General features: G+C 37.1%; 1 protein-coding gene across 1 annotated transcript; it reads left to right on the top strand.

The window, feature by feature from the left end:
• The first annotated feature begins 414 nt into the window (after positions 1–414).
• On the top strand, positions 415–20976 carry LOC131276779 (vomeronasal type-2 receptor 116-like). Its single transcript, XM_071212784.1, has 6 exons — positions 415–647; positions 12776–13067; positions 14401–15207; positions 15934–16161; positions 16961–17084; positions 20054–20976. Exons 1-6 carry the CDS (start codon positions 415–417, stop codon positions 20974–20976), a joined length of 2607 nt encoding a protein of 868 aa, XP_071068885.1.
• Positions 20977–22108: the final 1132 nt, after the last annotated feature.

Raw genomic sequence — 22108 nt, 5'->3', positions numbered from 1 at the left:
TTGACTGGGAACTGGGTGTGGGCATTTTGGTCACTGTCCAAGGTTCCCTCAGGTGGGTGCTCTCTGAGGCAGGTTATAGCCCCTTGTGTGACCCACATTCCTTGTTCAAAGTTAAGTAAGGTCATAATGAGGTGTTTACAATCAGCACAGGTGGGTTTGATGGACTGGAAGAGGTCTGCCCTGAACTGAGGCTTCTCCGAGTATGGTGGGCTATGGCTTTTCCAGTTAAATTAGTCCATTGTAGTCCAGAGCTGGTACACATATGTATGGTTTCCCCCTTGAATCTGGCCATCTGCATCATAATAAACTTGAGTTTGGGCTTCACGGAGTTGGAATGACCTTCTCCCTGCTCCCCCTTCTTCTGAAGCTCCCCATGATCTGAGTTGTTGTTTTTCAGGGACTCCTTCCTGACTGATGGTCAGCACTGGGCTGCCAGGGGCAAATGTCTGTGTGGGCAGCTGTGCTGCATTTCTCAGTGCAGATGATGACGAAGACAGCTGTGATGATGGAGTGGTTACACCTCCTGATGCAGATTGCAATAAAGGCAGCTGTGGAGATGGTGTAGGTGCATTCCCTGGTGTGGATGGCGATAAAGGCAGCTGTGGGAATGGTGTGGGGGGTGCACTTCTGAGCACAGATGGCAAAAGGTGAGCACTACTTAGGGAAATTGGCTCACCTCATTCCTTATCATAGCCCATGTAGGAGCAATTGCATAGGGTGGCAGGAGGTAATTTTCATTTGGCCCTTCTAGAATGGGTGGGTTGGCACTGGATTTGGGGCGTACTTCCTCTGGAAACTTTGCACAGTGCTTTTTTGGCTTGGTTCATTGGGACAGCTCTTCTGGGTTTTTGTATTAGGCAAATCCTGGCTTCTTTAGTTGTACCTTCCCTAACCAGAGTGGATTTTGTCTTATAACATATTGCCAGGCATTGATTTAGGGGAACTGGTCAGGGTGCCCTGGTTTTCTGGTTACTGTGTTGTGAACTTTATGGATGATCTGGGGGTCAAAAGTGCCCTCCTGGAGCCAGCCCATGCCAAAAGTTGGCCATTCTAATTCAGAAAGTATTTTAAGCTTTCCTGGCTGGAACTTTATGATAAATACTTCTCTATGGAATACTCGGGGAAAGTTTTTTAGCATACAACCTAATGTGGTCCTACTTTGTGGGTTTCCCATGTTTCCACCTTGTGTCAATGCTGCACAACACTCACTCAGCCTAAAGCTTCATCCATTTCCAGCCACCTGCCTCTCAGGAACTTATGGTACCTCTTAGCCTTAGCAGGTCGGTATAAACACCCAACTCAGAAGAGGGTCCCCTTGCAGGGAGGCCATCCAAACCACCCTTGACTAGATGAGTTCACCACAGAACCATGGATCAGGACTCTGTAATGGCCCTCACTCAGGCATCTCACTCATCTCACTCAGCCTCCACAATCACACACACAACCATCCCTTTCTTTTCTTGGACCTAGAGAAGATGGCTTCCTCTCTTTTCCTAAGGAGTACTGGGGTCTCCTCTTGAGAGCTGATCAGATTCCTGTCCTATTTTTTTCAGATTAATGCCTTTCCTGGGTTTTGCCCCTGGGTGTCTTACATTTCTGGTGTGAAGAACTCTTTGCTTCATTCTCAAGGTCCCTTGAACTCTCCAGTGTCTCTTGATTCTCTAGGAGGGCTCTTGTGCAGTCCCAACCACATTTGAATCAAAAGGAGAGTTCAGGGATACCCAGGTCAGAGTTTACCTGAGCTCTCCCAGGCTACTCAGAGATGTCTTGGAAGGCCAATCAACTGTTGCTGCCTCTGACCTTCTCAAGATGAGCTCCCAGAGATGTTGTAGTAGAGAGAAGTCGGATGTGCATGATATTGAAGGCCAGGAGGCAAGAATTCTGAGAAGAAAGATGTGTTACAACTTGCCAAACTTGGAATACACTTGTCCTAATAATAACTGAACCCTGAATAAGAATTTTGGGTTCTTTTTATACAGAGGATGTAGGAGTGGGATGTCAAATGGTGCTTATATTCAAAAGGAATTTTTGTTAGTTTCTTCAAGTGTTTTATCTGAGTATCAAATAGGTTATATCCTCCAGGTGAACTTCATTTAACACATATTCTCCACATTCCAGGTAAGCTTTTAGCATGAACCCTCCATATTCCAGTTAATCTTTAATTAACACCTCCCTGAATATCCAAAGCCTCTAGAGTTTATTCATTTCAGTTGGCTTTCCAGGGAACTAGGCATACTTGGATATAGAATAAGTTTAAATTTATGCACAGGCTCTATTAATGTGAGATTGAATGTATAAATTAGGCCCAGGGTTGACTTAAGAACTGGCTTAAGTACCAGGGGTAGAGACACCATTTTTATTAAGACTTGGGTTCATGCAGAGGAAAAGAGTCACTAGGCTGGACCAGATCTTGAAGGTCTTTTAATGCTGGCCTAGGAGGCATGTATTTCCTCTGAAAGTCATTAAGTCATGACCTTCATCTGGTATCCATGTGTGGTTTAAAGCAGAATGATCACAGACCCTAGTAGAAAAGGTAAAAGGAAAGAGAAGTGATCTGAATTATTGCAAGTTTTGTGTAGAGGAATACTGGCTGGTGTTTGGCAGCTACTTCAGGGTTTTATCTCAGAAGGCAAAAACAAACTATTTTGAAGCAGCATATGTGGGATCCAGCAGAGGAGGGAAAGGAACAAGAATTAAGGCAAAGCAAAATAGGATGATGCATTGACCGCCATTTCAAGGAATAAAAAGGATTAGTGCCAGAAAAGTGACAAAGCCCAGGAATGTGTTACTTCTAACAATTAAGAGGAACAGCATCACGTGATAATTTTCTTCTATGCTACCTTCACAAGTGTTTCTGGAAATTCAATAAATCCTGAATTCAATGCTAATATTTTCTTGCTTGTTTTATTGTGTTATACTTTGGCACTTTGTCAGTAATCTGATCTTTATGGTTCCTGGAGAAACTAATAAATCCTTCATAGTCTACAAACTCACCACAATGTATTCATGGGTGGCTTGATTCTTATTGGCTCTACCTATCACACATTGGCTATATTTTAAATGGAAAAAAAATCTATCATATGTTTTGGAAATTTCTCCTACATTTTTTCTTTGAATTTGGATTTTCAGTTATTCACTCTGCTTCTTCCGTCTCAAACATTTTTAATGCTGGAACTACTCTAGAGAAAATCTGTAAGTCTTATTTTCTTAAAATGTTTCATTTCTTTCATACTCTATTGTGAGTTCTTGATAATTTCCACAGAACTATGTCTCAATTGTCAAACTTCTAATGAGTATGTTCAGCTTAGGTAAAGATTTTGCTCTTCATATTTTAATTCGATAATTTATTTTGACTAGAATATTCATTATTTTCATGCTATCTACTTTTTCTTTATCATATCTATCTGTTCATGAATTGTATATGCCTTTTAAAATTATTTTTAACTGTATTTTTTGAATAAACATACAACACAGAAAAATGTTGCCTTTCTACACATGCCTCTTCTGTCACTTTTACTTAACCGGTAGTTCACACTAGGGTTGGTTTATCCTCAGAAGACTTGAACCTCTGGACTGTCCATGTGTCAGCTGGACCCTGAGCCTCTTAAATCCAGAGTGTTGCAATTCCTACCCTCTGCTTCATTGGACTTACACAGGCCAGTTAACAGGGAGGTGAAGATGGTCAACCACCAAACCAGGGAACTGAGAGTGCCTACAACTGCAAGCAGGAGAAATGCATCCAGCATCCATGTGGAATCTAAGGCCTTCTTGATACTGAGGTAGAGTGGACATCACCATCGCAGGTTCCACAGGATGGAGGAATAAAATATGGTTTAGAGTGAACTTAATGATATTCTACTATGGAAATATTGTGACTAGTAATGGAAGAAATTGTAGCACTGATCTGGAGAAAGCGGCCATGGTAGTTGCAGGGGGTTGAGGGAAGAAGTGATGTGATGTGGGGGTATTTTCAGGACTTCTAGTTGCCCTGAATGATGTTGCAGGGAGAGATGCTGGACATTATACATCCTGCTACAACACACTGTGTAGACTGTGGGAGAGTGTAAACCACAATGTGAACTGTTATCCATGTGGTGCGGTGGTGCTCCAGGGTACGTTTGCAAAGTGCAATGAGTGTGCCACGGAGGTTGAGGGGGTTGTTGAAGTCAGAGGATTGGGGTGAAGGTTGGGGTATACGGGAACCTCTTATATTTTTTAATATAACATTAAAAATAAAAATAAATAAAAAAGGGAAAGAAGTATATGAGGTTCCCATATAACACACACCCCAGCCTAACTTACTCCTCCCACATCAACAACTTCATCATTGTGGCACATTCATTGCATTTGGTGAATACATTTCATAGCATTGCTGCACTGCATGGATAATAGTTTACATTGTGGTTTACACTCACTCCCAGTCCAATTAGTGGGTTATGGCAGGATGCATAATGACCAGCACCTGCCCATGCAATATCATTTAGGACAACTCCAAGTCCCATAAATGTCCCCAATCATAACTCAAAGAAGCAAAGAATGTTATGTGTGAAAAGAAACAAATCATATGAAATAAAAGGCATATACTTCTATCACATGCCTCCTTGAGGAGCTTACTTATATTTCATTTAGATTCATGTTTAAATTCACATTAGTTATATTTTTCCTAAGTGAATTAATCTCTCATTGGTTGACTGCCGAACTAAATTTATTATTAATAATTTTCCTTATGTGCACTGCAATATTAATATGCTATCTTAAGTATTAAAACTTCTTCTCTCTCCATTCAGGATTCACTCCTGTGTGCATCAATGAACTCTCATGAACCATTAACACAGAAGATGGATTTTCATAAATATTCAAGTATAGTTTTTAAAATTACAAGCTCAGTCCTCTGTGAACTGTTATTTTTTTTAACAAATCAATTGTATTGTCATGTATTAATAAAACATAAATTCATCCAAAGTGTACAATCAATGGTATTTGATGCCACATATTTGTGCATCCATTACTTCATTCATTCTTAGAGCATTCTCATTATCCCAATAATAATAAAAAATAAAAAACAAAAAGCAAAATCATGACCTCTCCATCTCTCTATGCTTCCCGTCATATACAGCTACTCTTCTTTTTTATTCTTTCATTATATTTGTATTTATGTTTTGTAAAACCGTCTTATAAATAGAATATACTGTTATCTTTAATGTATGTTTATACTTTGTTCTGTATGGTCCCCAGTGTCTTATTTTTTTCACTTTATTTTCAATGAACTTTTAGGTTACAGAAAATTCTCTTTGAAAATATAGGAAATTCTCATTTCTTCCAACCCTTCTCTCTCTCACATTTTCCCCTATTATGAACATCTTGTAACACTGATATAAAGAGAGTTGTCACCAGAGGTTCTGAAGGGAGGGTGAGGGAAGAATAGGTGCAATATTGGTCATTTTGGAGACATTGGAATTGTTCTGCATAAATTTGCAATGACAGATACCAGCCATTATAAAGGATAAAACCCATAAATTTGCATGGTGCAAAGTGTAAGCCATAATGCTGACTATAGCCTGTGGTTTGTAGCAATTCCTCAATATACATTCACCAATTGACACAAGTGTTCCACACTAATGAAAGGTGTTATTCATAGTTGAAAATATGAATGGGGGAGGTAGAAGAGCCATTGATATCCCCTATGTTTTTGCTCTAACATTTCTATACTCTAATTTTTTTTTTTTAAATAAAGTTAAAAAACTACAAGCTCATTGAAAACTGTATTTATACCTGATTCAGAAGATTTCAACGCTTTCAACTTCCTCTCAGATTCTAGACTTATCACCTTTCTGAGCAAATGCATTGCTCTATATTCATAAACATTTTCCAAAGTCCCATGTCAAAAGTTGGAGTCTCAATTCCTGACCCCACACTATTCCACATTAGCCTCCTTATCATATCTAGAACCAAGCAACAATTTATTGAAAACTAGAATGATTGAAATTTCAGTTACAAAGCCAGGAATTAAGAAGAGAAAAATTATATTACAAGGTAGGTCTTCTTTAGTCCATCATGTATTGGAAAAGGGGATATTTTTCCTCAATATCACCAGGGAAGGGCCACCTGGATATGACTGCATTTACATTTTGATAGCTCTTTCTGCCAATTTTGAACCCTTGGACCAAACACTTCCCATTAATCTTTGGAATAATATTCATCCCTATATATCCTCAAATATTGAAAGGAACTTACCAGCATCTAAGACTGCAAAATAGCCACAGTGGAGCACAGTGACATGTGACCTTCACTCCTACCTGAAAAGGAAAGAATAAGTCCTTATTGTCTGTTTAGGTTGTCTGTTTGTTTCTGGGGTAACATGAGCTCTACCAACCATAGCCTAAGGGATCATTAACTATCTCTAGTCAGAGAAGGCAAACTTGAGTGTGGTAGACCATAAATTTATGTGTATTCCCACAACTTAAAATTCCTTGCTTTCAGCATTGATTCACTTGTAAGTGGATGTGCCTGCCCAATGAGCACATCTTTAAATTCCCTTCAAAATCAGTTGCCATAAGCACCCCTCCTCTTTTTTTAATACCAGGGTAACAGAAATCTAGAGTTGTTGAATGTGCCATAGATGTTCAATGTGCTAGAGTGTGTGAGGTGCTTTCCAGCTACTTTTCTCTGTCTTATGTTAAGAAAAGACAAGAGTTTCCAATATAAGGCCATGCTCCCACAAAAATGCAAATGTTAGTGGAAAGCAATCTGGAGGTGAAGAAATGGATCAGTATAACTTGTTGATCTATGTGTTTAAGATGGTTTATAAGGACTGAGGTGTAAATACATGTGTCAATTTTAGTAATTCAAAATGCACATTTATTTCTACATTGTTCTTAAGGTACTGATTTGTAAGTTTTGATTTTAGCATGACTGTTTCTTATCCAGACACAGACACATTGACATGTGGGTGACTTATCAATGAAAGGCATGACTTGCATCTGCCATATAGTATATGTTGTGTGGCTACACTGGGACCTATGTGTTTTAGGATGCCCATCTCTATGGACTCTGGAGTCCATGATCCCAGGATGCCCTTCCTAAAACTTGACCAGCATAAGTCCTTCATGACACAGCATTCTTCTGATGGGATGGAAACTAGTTCATTGAGTACACCTGCTGCACTAAGGTTTAGGCTAAAACTTCCTGGAGAGGAGGTGGTCCCTGGAGCCTTTTTGATGAAATCATAGTGCCTATGGGTGAAGAGGATATTCCAAACATGTTTTCAACCATTGATTTTCACCTGGGCACAGGACCTCAGATGCAGAGCCTAAGGGCAAAATATGTTCAGTTCCCCCTACTGTCTTTGAGAATATGGAAAAGCTTAACAAAAAGAGGTCTTTGGAGAAATTAGATTCCCCTTTCCAGGTCATAATAATATCCTGCACAAACACACACACACATATATATATAGGCATATATATCTCTATATCTATATCTCTATATCTATATCTATATATCTGTTTGTGGCTACAGGATCCATTTCAGCTCTGTCTTATAAATACTTTGCACACATGTAAAGCTTTGGCTGTGATTCATGGAGACACTTCTGCGATGTACCCACTGATTTTTATTTTCCTGCTACTTCAGCTTCCCCTCTCTGCGTGGCAATTAACTGATCCTAACTGCTTCCTCAGAATGAAACCCAGTCTATTTAAGGATGGAGATCTAATCATAGGTGGCTTTTTCCCCCTTTATACATTTCTAACAAATGATGGAATCACACAGCCTACCAAGGAAGTCTATTTAACCCAGTAAGTGCTTTTTCATTCATTTTCTGCATTGTTATTAAGTTGAATGCTGACTAGGCAATTTGCCGATGGCTCGATCAACATTCTCCACATTACCTGTCCTCTCATTCGCACCTGCTACCCACAACCCAGAATATGAGTAATTTATTTTGTTTCTTCCCACTGCTATTTTTTCTTTCAAAGGGGAATGAGAATATTCTATTTTTCTTCAGTTTAGTTCCCATGTCTTTCCCTTTTCCAGTTCTGGGATCCAAGTGAGACAGCCCTCTCAAAAAATCTCCACTCCCCTTGCCTTTCCCCCTGACTCTGCTGCCACAAGCAGTGGATCAAGTGATATGTCTTAGAAAACCTATCCTTTGGCATTAGAGCTTTGCTAAAAGGTTTCAGGTAAAGGTCTGTTCCCCAAACAAGGGTTTGCTAATTATTCTTTCCCCATGAGGATAGTCGCTAATATTCTTACCAAGATGACCCAGGTATCTGTGTCCCCCATGCATGGACAGATTTCTTACCGTAGGCATCTGGCTACTGTTTGAAATATCTCTGTATCATCACCTCTCAGGCTTCATTCATGCCTCCTTAAACAGCCTGCCTGACCAGGTATAAGAGATGAACTATTTGTGAGATATTTTCATCTGCAACTTGATTCTGATTCATGTGGGCATTTAAACTACCTCCGTTTTTAGATTTTTGTGGCTGCCAGTTCTATATCTGATGGTGCAACTAATGAATTGATGAAGTAAAACTCCAAGGGATCATGTTTCAAAAAAATTGATAAAAATAATTCAGGAGACTCCAGCAGACAGGTTCTGCTCATGTGAGAAGAGGGGATTTCACTCAGTAAAATGATGGGTTAATGCTTTTTTGAAAGTGCCTGAAGCATATAATTTGCAAGCAGTTCTGCAAAATTTTGACAGGGGATGGAAGGGTTAGAAATTTGGGACACCTTTCTCCTTCAAAGGAGTTTGCAACTAAATTTTCTGTCTTTCCATTTCTGGATATTTGTCTGCCTATCTCTTCCATTCTTTAATATCTCTCTAATGCTTCCCTGCTTAATTCCTCTCTATAATTTTCCAAAATATATTTGTCCCATTGTCATCAATGACTGATGCACACACCTCATTTTGAAGGATGCTGCTGATTGCTGCCTTTTAATGCAGGAGTACAGCTTGGTTCATCCAGGGACATTTCGAGATGAATTTCCTGGGGTAGAAGGCCAACTTTTCTCATCTGTGCCAGCTTGCTTTAAGAACCCTATAAGGCCGAGGGAAAGAGTGGTGTAATGTCTGACTGAAAAGGAAGCACTAACTGCTCTTCTTCTTACACTCGGCTATCCACTCAAACCACCTTGGGGTGTGGCGATTTGCCTTTCAGGGCTTTGGCCATTTTTCTATTCACTTCTAGGCCTTTTCAGTTTTTAAGAATATTGTTGTTAGTGGAATTAACAAGAGCATTTTCATTAAAAATTCATTTCATCATTATGTTGTTGCTAGCTTTAAATATTTTTCTGTAACATATCTTTAAATAAAAAACTACATGAACTTTCAGTTCAAGTAAAATTTAGGTATATTTTCTTTTATTTTGAGTGCCTTTTTGGCCATATCTCCCTAATCTACAGGTTGATAAATAGATATGCTTATTCTAATACTTTGTGTTTCCTCTGAGAATTGGAAAGATTTTGCCTCAAGTATGTAGTAGATTACCTCAATTGTATATTCCAAAATTATATATTTTCACCACTAATCAAACAGTTCATTATTCCAAGACCAGCTTGATAATGCGTGAAACAGTCACTTAAACACAGATTGAGTCTCCTTTTTCTGTTCTGTCCTGTTGATTTATTCATATCTTCCAATGCCATTCCCATTCTATTTAAAATATTGTGCCTAATTAAATATTGCAATTATTGGTTTTTCTGCTATATTCTCCCCGTAGTGTTCTCAGTTATTTCAATAATTTCCTGAACTTACCATATTTCCAGAAACCTCAAGCTGTATTAACATTAACTTTATAAATGTCTCAGTGATTTCTAAAAATAGTTTATAGTAACATACATACCACCTAAATTTTCCAAATGATATTCACATTATTGTGCTGCCATCACCAACATCCATTACCCAAATTTGTACATCATCTCTAAGAAAATATCCATAAGCACTAAAAAATAATTCCACCTTCTCCTTTACCTCATCTTCTGCGCCCTGGTAACTGGTACTCTACTAATTGTGCTAACTTTTTTTTAAGCAATCAATTTTATTGATACATATTCATAAAGCATACAATTCATCAAAAGTGTACAATCAATGATATTTGGTATTATCACATATTTCTGCATTCATTACTTCTATCATTATCAGAAAACTTTCGTTAATTCAATAATAATACTACTAAACATTTATAGAACGTTTGTAGACTCTTGACATGGTTGTAATATTTTTGGGGATGTACGAGGGATTGAGTGTGGGACCTCTTACATGGAAAGCATGTGCTCATCCACTGAATTAGACCCACTTCCCTGTTTGTCATGCACTTATTTTCCTCAGTAGAGCTTTGTGGTCTTGTTCACAGGTAACGGACAAATTGATTTATAGGTAAATTTACAGTGAATTTATTGTTAAAATATGTCTTAATGGCATCAATTATTAATTATATTAATTAATATTTGTATTAAAAATATAAATGAAAATGCCCAATATTATAACATTATTAACATTAAGAATTTAATTTAATCTATTGCTATCATATCTATTTCCCATAAAGCTTAATAAATTATTGATATTATATTTAAACGTTAAGTGTTGTCTATATTTGATTGACTACTTCCTTATCAATTACAAATACTTTTCACATTTTGTCTTGGGTTTCCCATGTGAATCATCTTGCTTCCAGCAAGATTGTGGTTTGCTCCTTTCTTTCCATTCTTTTTTGCCTGTTATTTTATTGCATTTTGTAATAGGCTAGCAATGCCAGTAAGGTAAAAGCAATCCTGGAATTAACAGACCTCATCCTCCCCTTGATTTTAAAGAGAATGCTTTTTGTTCAGGGATTCTTCAAGCACAGGACATACTGCAATACATGAAGCATATGACATTCTGCATCAGCAAACTTGGCTAATGGTTTTGGCTCATTCAGATCCTGAATGGGGAGAGTATTAGACTGTGCAGATCAGCCCCTGTGTGGGGGTGATCCTTCCATGCCTGACCTTCAGCCACCTCCAATTTTGATTCACTATCTTTGCATTAAGCAAAGTCTAAGTTCTCAATTCGAGTGCATTTTTCTTTTTGTGTTTAATCATATTAAGAAAATACTCTTCTCCTAAACAAATATACTCAGTTAGATGCTCAATGTTCTTTAATGCTTTATCTACTTCTTTGAGTGTGCACTTTTTTTATCATTGCAGAAAAATGAAGACTGATAGTAAACTATTATATAATTTGCTAATAGTACATTTTATGATAATTTCATATTATTTTCTCTTGGTGTTTGTCATGGTTATGGTGCTCCTTCTTTTTTCTATATTGTGGAAGAGATTTCTACTAGGTAATTCAATTTTTTCCATAGAGACTATACCATCCTACCTCCTTGTAAAATGTGTTTATAAGACACATTTAAAGAAAAATGAAAACCTGAAAGCCAATGTGTATACTTAGCAATAAAGGTACCTTAGAATACTAAAGATAATAACCATAATTAACCAGAGGTAAGTATATTTATATATGAATGAGGATAAAATGCTTCCTTAGGCATTGAGTTGTACATTCATAAAAATAAAGGTTCAAATCTTCACAAAGAAATAGCAATTATTATGAACATATAAATATATAATATCCTCAAATAAACAATGACACAAGGTATAAACAAGGTATCATAGTGAGAAATTTCAATATTTCTCTCTGAAATGACTACATATATCGACTAAATATAAATTATATTTGAAAAATTTAACAAGTTTGATTGATTGAGCACATGTAGAAACCTGTGTCCAACTGTTGAAATGTACAGTAAGCGATAGCTATTAGTGTGTTAATCAAGCCTGTGAAAAAGAATATTTGAAATGGATGCAGGAGACTTTTGTTCTTCTTGGAAGTTCAGTTGCCAGGTAAAAAAAAAATGAAAGGAACTTCATTTGTCCTGCAAAATGAGTTATTAATAAAGGAAGTGGAACTGTGCACAAATCAGCAATAAAGATCAAAAGAGTTAGGGTCATATGAAGGGAGTACAAAGGAAGATCTTGGATTAATTGTTAATGTTATTATTGTAATATTTTAATTAAGAAATGGTTAAGAGACTTTCTAAACATCATGACACCTTTCCCTTTAGTATACTACAGTGTTTCCAGTCCTGTTAGGTATAGGTAGGGATCACCTTGCACTTCATCAGTTTTCTTCTCCCAAATATTCCTGCCTTGCATGATTCTTCCTATTCTGTGCTCTGACATTCTTCCCAGTATGTCACCACTGGAAGAGGGCATGTCCACAACTTGATGGGGTAGAACCTAAGGCTAATTGATTATCAGTCTTCTTGTGGATGCTTCTCACCAAACAGATGTTATGCCCCTCTGCCTCTCTCATCCAATTCTGCTTATGCTGTGGAAATGAACTTTTGGAGAGATATACCCTTCAGTTGGAATTACTCTAAACTCATGTCAATAATCCTGCTATTATATAAACCATTTAATAATGTGTGAATATGAAGAAATCATTCTTGTTTCCTGACATAAAGAATAAATTAAAACTTCTTTATGAATTTTTTCACTCATTACACTTTCCTTTGTAAACAGTATCATCTTCCTCCAGGAATGCAGAATTCAATCATAGCATGCAAATACTTTTAGCTCTTTTAGGATTAGCTGACGTTCCAAGGCTTCAGAAGAGCTAATCTAGAATGAGTCTACTTGTGCTTTCATCCTTAATTTAGTAATTTTATTGAATTTGAATAGAATCATGATTTGAGTTTTCTGCCTAAATATAACTTGGCATTCCATACAGGTTTCAGACCAAGAACTACCAGTATGTTCTGGCCTTGGTTTTTGCTATTGAAGAGATCAACAGGAACCCCCATCTTTTGCCCAACATTACTTTGGGATTTGATCTGTACAATTCATTACACAGTGAACAAAGGACATTGGAGAATCCCATCATTTGGCAATCAGGACTGGGCAAGGACATTCCTAATTACACCTGTAGGAAAGAGAGCAAGTCTGTAGCAGCCCTTACAGGAACAACATGGGCAGTTTCTGCCCAGATTGGAACACTGCTGGAACTCTACAAAATTCCACAGGTGAGCCTCATTAGATGGGAGGGGAGATAAATGAATATTTCCTTTGCTAATTTCACGGGCCTTAAAAGAAAAGGTCACATGAAGGAATTGTGTTTACTCATGTCTCAAATGTTACAGCCAGTATACAAAGACATGGTGCAATGTTCACATGTCATTTTCTAGAACATATGTGAAACCAAGTGAATAAAAGCCAAAGGAGTTAAGTAGACCCTTGAAACTGATCAATTAGTTTCCACTATGGTCTCAGGGATTGGGAGATGATTAGAAAATAAGAAGAGCCAATCTTCCCTTTTTCCTGTTTAAAACATTGTTTAATGAACAAGTGAGTAGGATTTACAACTCTGCTGAGACTCAGAGATCAGCTGCAATTTGGTCATTCTTGAGTTTCCAGTCTCCTGGATATACACCAACCCCAGTGCCAACCACAGTTCCAGTAAAAGTGACAGAAGCAGCATGTGTAGAAAGGTCACATCTGAGTCCACCTCCATCACACTGAGGAACACAAATTCCAAAATAGGGTCCACTGACAAGGCACTAAACTCCAGAGTCAGCTGCCATGATCATAGACCTGTGTGTCTCTGTAGCCCTCTGGAGCACCAGTACCTGCGGTTGTATCTACTTATCCAGGTCAGCTAACAGGGAAGTTGAAGTTGGTCAACCACCACAACTAGGAACTGAGAGTGCCTACAACTCAAAGTAGGAAAATCACATCTGAGTGCACTCTTGATATAGAAGTGGAGTGGACATCACCAATCCAGGGTCCACAGAATGGAGGAGTAAAATGGATTAGAATAAACTTACTGGTATTCTACTAAAGAAATATTCTTACTAGTGATGGAAGAAACTGTAGCATTGATCTGGAGAAAGTGAGCACTCTAGTTGCTGAGGGCAGAGAGAGGGGAAAAGAGATGGGATGTAGGGGCATTTTGGGGACTTGGAGTTCCCCAAAATTATATTGCAGGGACAGATGCTGGACATTAATATCCTGCCATAAATACTGAATGTACTGGCGGGGAGAGTGTAAACTACAATGTAAACTCTAATCCATGTGGTGCAGCAATGCTCCAAAATGTATTCACCAAATGCAGTGAATGTGCTACCCTGATGAAAGAGGTTGTTGATGTAGGAGTAGTGGTGGATTGGGGTGTTGGGTATGTGGGAACCTCATATTTTTTAAGTTAACATTCTATGTGATCTATGTATTTTTAAAAAAGACAATTTAATAAAAAATAAAATAAATAAAAATAATACATTGTTTAATTTTCATCAGACCTGATTTTGTGCTGCAGACCAATCTTCATTCTCATACTGGCACTTTCACTCCTACCTTTAGCTTGCTTTTGGACTTTATGACCCACAACTGAGTAATGATGGCAAGTGGTCATCTCTTTATCAGTTGGCTCCCAAGGACACATCTCTGACCCTTGCAATGGTCTCAATGCTGCTCCATTTCAGCTGGAACTGGGTGGGACTAGTCATCTCAGAAGACAAGAGAGGTGTGAAGTTTCTATGGGACTTGAGAACAGAGATGGACAAAAATGGAGTCTGTGCAGCCTTCTTGGAAATGATCCCTGTCACTGAGAGGCCAATTAGCTCAAAAGACTGGCAGTATCATTTACGGATCAGAGAATCATCAGTGAATGTGACTGTCATTTACGGTGATTCCGACTCCCTAATGGGATTGAGCTTTTGGAGATACAGACTCTTAGTTTTAGGGAAAGTTTGGGTTACAACCTCACAATGGGATTTTACCACCAGTGAGAGAAACTTTTTACTTGACTCACACCATGGGACCCTCATTTTTTCACACCAACTTGCTGATATGCCTGGATTCAAAACATTCATCCAGACAGTTAAACCTTCAAAATATCCAGAAGACTTTTACCTCACTAAATTGTGGTACCTCTCTTTTGATTGTTTGGTTTCCGAATCTGATTGTAACACTCTGGAGAAATGTCCTCCCAATGCCTCCTTGGAGTTGTTGCCTTGGTGGCTGTTTGACAAGGACATGAATGAAGGAAGTTATAACGTTTATAATGCAGTGTATGCTGTGGCTCAGAGCTTTCATGAAATGCTTCTTCAAAATGTCCAAATGCAGTCAGTGGAAAATGAAGATGGACTGGTGGTTTACCCTTGGCAGGTAATACCTCTTCCATAGAACAGCATGTGTATTTTACAACATGTCATAATCATGAATTTCTTGGAACGCAGCACATGCTCAAGTCAGGAAGTTTAGGGTTGTCTCTTGAAAAATGCAAGAGATGATTTGCTTGTTCACTTTCTAGGAGGTAAATCTAGCCCAATGCAGAAATGGTAATGAACAGGAAGGTGCCAATGGCAGGGAGGGAAGGAGTTATTAATCAATGGCAATGCTTCTTCTTACTAAAACCCTCAATATTCTGCCCACCTAAAGTTTTTAATATAAAATACCTAGACCTCTTCCATTGAACACTTGCATGACAGCAGAGACAAACTTTTTTTAAATTAGTTTTAGGCACTGTGTTAGATACTGTATATAAATTATATCATTTAATTCTGCAAACTCTTCAGATATTGATGACCTTGCTTGGGGAGAATTCAGTTAGCAATTGAGAGTGTTTAGATTTGATTCTTCCAATAGGTTTGTCAGTATCCCACACTCACAGATTGTTTTGATCTCGTTGTATTTGGAGTTTTCCACTGAAACTTAGTATTTTATGCTATGACATTTTAGTCCTCCTTAAGGTTTCTTTTTTTTTTTTACTTAATTGAATGTTAATAATAAAATTGCCTTAGGAAGGAGGGATTACAGAGGATGAGATGCTCCGACCTTGGTGTTCTGTCCTTTATCAGAGGACACACTTCTTCACAGGTGTGTCTCTTTTAGCTGCATCCATTTCTGAAGAACATCCAATTTAACAATCCTGCTGGTGACCCAGTGTATTTTGATGATGAAAGGAAATTGGAAGCCCGGTATGACATTCTCAACTTTTGGAATTTCCCAGAAGGTTTTGGACATAAAGTTAAAGTAGGACATTTTGACTCAGATGTGCCACGAGATCAACAATTGTCTATATCTGAGGAGGTGATAGAATGGGCCACAGGATTTTCAGAGGTGGGTAGGATCCAACTACCATGCATAGTATGACACCAACATAACAAAAAATCTTGTCATGGAGGTTGTAATGGTCAAGTTTCTCTAAGGAAACAGAATTAACAGGAGGTATCTGTGAATAGTATGAGATTTAATAAAATTCTCTCATGTGACCACGGGGATGGCCAAGTCCATATTCCGAGGGCAGGCTGAAAACAGGGGCTCCAATGAAGGTCCCATGAAGACCCTTGATCAGTTCCCAGGAGACGCTGCCTGTCCAAACAGGAGCTGGGAAATTCTCTCCAAATCCTGAAATCAATTCCTCTTTTAAGGGAGTCAACTGATTGTATAAAACCTCATTCTTTGTTGACAGAAATCTCCCTGGTTGATTGTACATGTAACCAGCCATTTATGCAGTTTATTACATGATGACTAACGTCCATAAATATCCTTTATAACAATTAGCCCAGAGTTTACTTGACCAAACACTGACCATGTTAACACTGTAACCTAACCATCACAGAGGCTGTCTGCCTTCCTTCCTGCTAAGTAAATGACCTAATTATTCTTTTAACCACTTACCTTTTCACTTGATAAAATTTCCCACCTACTATCCAAAGGATGGAAAAGGAAAACATTTATTTAAAGATACATATCTAAATTGTTATATTTCATATCATGTAATAAACCTGATATCTTATCAATTAATTTGACTTAGGTATTTGAAATTTAAATTTGTTGATGCTCCAATACCCCAACAATTTAAATACTGGTGAATTAAAGTCTCACTTTTAAAAGCATATATCTGATTTCTTCCCAGACTCCCAAATCTGTATGCAGTGAGAAGTGTTTTCCTGGATTCAGGAAAACCTTTCATGAGGGAAGGGCTCCCTGTTGTTTTCTTTGCACTCCCTGCCCAGAGAATGAGATTTCCAATGAGACAGGTAAGTTTATGCCCACAAAAATGTCCCCAAATCTCCTTTATATCCCCAATTCATACAAGGTATTAGAAAGAATCTGGAGGACAACTAAAGAAACAAAATTCTTCCTTCCTTTATTTAGTAATTTCATTTTTACAATAAAAAATATTTCCCTTTGAAATGACAACAATTCTCTGCCCAGAACTAGCTTATTTGTGTCATTGTTCAGACACATGTAAAGCCCAATAGTCTCTAGGAATCCCTTTTGTTAATACCACCAAATTAATACACCTTTCCTCCCTCTCTTGGAATTTAATACATGGTGTTACAATTACCTGATTTCCATATTGAGGGAAAGCTTGTTTAGATTATATTTAAGTAATGTGTTTAGACCTTCCTCGGTTTCTGTGCCTAAAACTGTTTATGACACAGAGCAGATGCTCAGAATGTTTGGGAATGATTTTAGAAATATTTATTTCTATTGAGTACAAATGAGGATGATCTAACTTATCCTTAATGAGGAGTTTTAGTTTCTGCTCTCTTCAAGTTCCCAGATAATTGGGGAGAAAGACATAGACTTTTTTCGTCCATGCTTAAAGCACACAGTAAATGTTTGAACAGGAACCTCTTGACCCACATCTTCATTGGGGGGATGGGTCTCATGGGTTCATCAGAGAGGCAGGAACTTAGTATTATGTAAAGTGAGTGAAGGGAGGAATAAAATCTTGGCCAAATTATTATAAATGAAGAAAAGGAAACCACCACTGCATATAATAGTCAGAGATTGAGAGTACTGGAAAAGAGTTTCTATGTGACAGCATCACACAGAATATTCAGGATGGGGTTTGAGATATGATGTAGAATAGTCTTTAATATTCTTCTCGTAATATAATTAATATCTTGAAATTATTCATATTCATGATATTAAATTATTGAATCTCTTCTATGGTGGTAGATTTCTAAGTTTCTTTTGGTGGTTAATATGCAATTTAATTCCGTGAAATGGTTACTGTTGTTTCAGTATTTCAAAACATGTTGTTCTAATGATATAACCTGGATTTACTCAACTTGGGAAAATGATTTATGTACACATTGGTTATAAGCAAGTTTGAGTAAATGCTCCTTGTGCACATGTAAAAGAATAGTATATCTACAAAGTCAATTTCCACACATATGGAGATTAAGAAATACACTATTAAATAACCCATGGTTTAAAGTAAATAGTATGATAGGATTTATGAAATGTTTAAAATTGAAATTGCTACATTTCATGTCTTAATGATAAGGCTAAAGGTATCCTCAGAGAATAATGTTTAATGTTAAATTTTATATACCTATGTATGTATTATTAGTACACATATTTAAATGTAAAAAAAATCTGATATTTAAGTATCATGAGCTAAAATAATAACCTTAGAGTAAACCTAAAGAAAGTGGAAGACTGAAAATAATAGGTATAAAAATAAAATGTAATAAAAGACAAATATGAAAGGATAAAACTCAAAGCTAAATCTAATGGAAGACAAATTGTTAGATTATGATAAATTGTTAGAATAATGATTAAGAAAAATTGCATAATAAATAGCGAAAAGACTTAAAAGTGGGGAATATGTACAGAAATATTAAATCATAAAGAATAGTAAAAATAACTTTATGTCAATATATTTGAAAATTTAAAAGAAATTCTCAAATTTCCACAAAAATAAAAGTTACCATAAGTGTCCCAAGAAAAATGGAAAATCTGACAATATTCGTATCTACTTAAGATATTAAACCATAGTTTAAAATGACATATCTATTTAAAAAAATTGGGGGACCAATGACTTCACTGAAAAATGCAACAAAAATTTCAAGGAAAAAAGAATCCTTATCTACACAAAGTTTTCCAGATATTAGGAAAATCTGGAAAAATGCACATTTAATTTTACTAGAAGAGCTTAACATTGGTACCAAAGTCTGGTAACATTGCTGTAAGAAATAAAATTAATGGGTCAATTTTTCTCTTGAGCCTAAACTCACATTTTGTGAAAAGAAAAGCTGCAATCCAAATCCAGCTCTATAACATAAAGAACTTATTGTGACTAAGTTTATTTTATGCAAAATAAATCAGTACATGAGCACCTCGAAAAGGAGAAACCATCATTTCAAAAAAAATTCAGGAAAACATTGAATAAAATTGAGCGTTCATTCATTATTTAAAAATATATAACAAAACCATTGTTTACCAAATTAGAAATAGAAGGGAAGGACCAAAGTTGGATAAAATGTGTAAAATAGATCTAGCCAGTGCAAAATCATTCCTAGCATATATAGAGTACTTTTACTAAAGCACAAGAGAGACAGAAAATACAGCAATCAAAAGGGCATGGCTTGAGCTCAAACTCTTTCCTCAAAAACATTTTGAAATGTGCAATGCACTTATGAGCTCGTGTTCAGATTAATTACTCACCAAGAAATTCCAAACCAAAGTCATAGTGAAAAAGCTTAAAGCATCCCCCATAATAGCAAAGATTAAACCACATGCATGTAAATGGTCTAAGGGAACATGGTACAACTGGAAAGAATGTTGATTGCTGGAGTTTAAGCTAGTGTAACTAGTTGGAAAAGTGGATGGCATTATTTACAAAGATGAATATTTATATAGCTTATCGCCCAGTATTGGAACATCATATTTGTACTGGATGTCTAAAGATGCCCTTTATGAGTATATGTTATCCACCAGTGTATAAGTTTTAAGAAGAACTGAACGAAAACTGAACAGTGAATGAAAAGAGCAACTCCTATCCAAATGAGGTTCTGAATGTCGAAAGAAGGTCAGAGCTCTAAGAGAAAGTTTAAGAGAAGAAAAATAAACAGATTATAACACACACTTTCTTGAAGTCAATGCAAGTTGACAAAAATGGATAAAAGTACCCAATGTGTTTCTTTTAGGGACTTATAAATAAGTTAAAATTACTCAACATGAGCTGATGACACATTGCTTTTCTCACCAGATATGGATGAGTGTGTGAAGTGTGCAGATCATCAGTATGCAAACAGTGAGAGAAATCACTGCCTCCAAAAAGCTGTGACCTTCCTGGCTTATGGAGACCCCTTGGGGATGGCTCTGGTCTGCACAGCTCTTTGCTTCTCTTCCCTCACCACTGTTATTCTTGGGGTCTTTGTGAAGCACAGAGACACTCCCATAGTCAAGGCCAATAACAGGATCCTCAGCTACATCCTGCTCATCTCCCTCACCCTGTGCTTCCTCTGCTCCTTACTCTTCATTGGTCGCCCAGACACAGCCATCTGCATCCTCCAACAAATCACGTTTGGAATTGTGTTTACTGTGGCTGTATCCACTGTGTTGGCCAAAACAATCACAGTGGTACTGGCATTCAAGGTCACTGCTCCAGGGAGAAGGATGAGACAATGGCTGATTTCAGGGGCACCTATCTTTGTTATTCCCTTTTGCTCCCTGATCCAGATGACACTCTGTGGCATCTGGCTGGGAACCTCTCCCCCATTCGTTGATAAAGATGCACACTCTGAGCCTGGTTATATAATCATCGAGTGCAATAAGGGCTCAGCCACTGCCTTCTACTGTGTCCTGGGATACCTGGGCTGCTTGGCCTTTGTGAGCTTCATTGTAGCTTTCATGGCCAGGAACCTGCCTGACACCTTTAATGAAGCCAAGTTCTTGACCTTCAGCATGTTGGTGTTCTGCAGTGTTTGGGTCGCTTTCCTCCCTGTCTACCACAGCACCAAGGGGAAGGTCATGGCAGCTGTGGAGATCTTCTCCATCTTGGCTTCCAGTGCTGGGTTACTAGGCTGCATCTTTGCTCCAAAGTGCTATATTATTTTCTTCAGGCCAGACAGGAACACTCACCATGGGTTATGGAATAAATCACATTCTGGGGGCAATAAGTCTTTTTAAGTTTTAACTCATTTGGTTCCTAAAACAAATCAGGGGACTGATGAAAATCTATTCCATGCTTGCATTCAGGTATTAGATAAAAATATAATGTAATTTGCCATCAATTAACACATGGATTTCCTACATTCTCTCAAAGTGTTCAGGAACACATCTTTCAGCCATCTAAATTTTTAACTTTAAATTAGGTTTTTGTTTCCTCATATCAAATACACTGATGAATATGGGTGCTCTGCATTCATTGTATGTGTAATTACTAAATTTACAGAAATTCTCCCACTTTGTTTTGCACTTCTGTTTTTCTAATTTCCCTTATAAACACTATAAGCATTTCCTTTCTTTCATCTCTTTATGGTAGTCTTAGTGATCCAATAACATTTATGGAATATTCCTTATTAGCTCCCAGATTTCCATGACCAGATTTTAAGAATAATAAATTCTTATGTATAAATAACTCATTTTTCTGAACTCCCTAATGTATTTATTTGACTTTTCCAATCTTGAACAAAAACCACGATGTTTCCTATGCTCAATAGGATTACATCTTTTATTTTATACTTGATAGTACATTTTGTTCCTAATTACAGCACCATTTCTGGATTTGTTGGAGAGAATAACCTCAATGTGTCTAAGCCACTCAAAAGCGTGTCTGGCAGAAATGCTAATTGTAGTGAAGATAATGTAAAAGAGACAGGATTTGTGTTCTCCTTTCTAGCTTCTGTAAATGCCAGGTCTGATCATACAGAGAATGACGGAAGCTTTATGTGCTGAGCATTAGCTTCTGAAATGCAGTGAGTTTAATGTTTTACCCTGATTTCAAGAAATAATCATGGAATATTATTCCATTTTATTAGTTGTAAATCTTATGATGTACTATGTTTACTTTGCAATTCAGAATCTTAATTAAATTAGGGGTCCTACTTAAGAACATGTTTTAGATATGATCTCTAAGAATATTTGACATTTTTTTGAGAAAATAACATATTCTTCTTTTCCAATTATTGAGAATTGAATTACTTACTAGTATCAAGTAACTCAGATTCAAATTTGATTCTCAGCCTTAGCAAGTAGATCAAAGGATTTGAATCATTTTCCATCCCATTCTGTTGAATTTCTCATTCTCTTTTATTAGCCA

Source organism: Dasypus novemcinctus, chromosome 30 (assembly GCF_030445035.2).
Source record: "Dasypus novemcinctus isolate mDasNov1 chromosome 30, mDasNov1.1.hap2, whole genome shotgun sequence".
Lineage (NCBI taxonomy): Eukaryota > Metazoa > Chordata > Mammalia > Cingulata > Dasypodidae > Dasypus > Dasypus novemcinctus.
The sequence above is the reverse complement of the archived record's forward strand: the minus strand, read 5'-3'. Positions and strand labels throughout refer to the sequence as shown.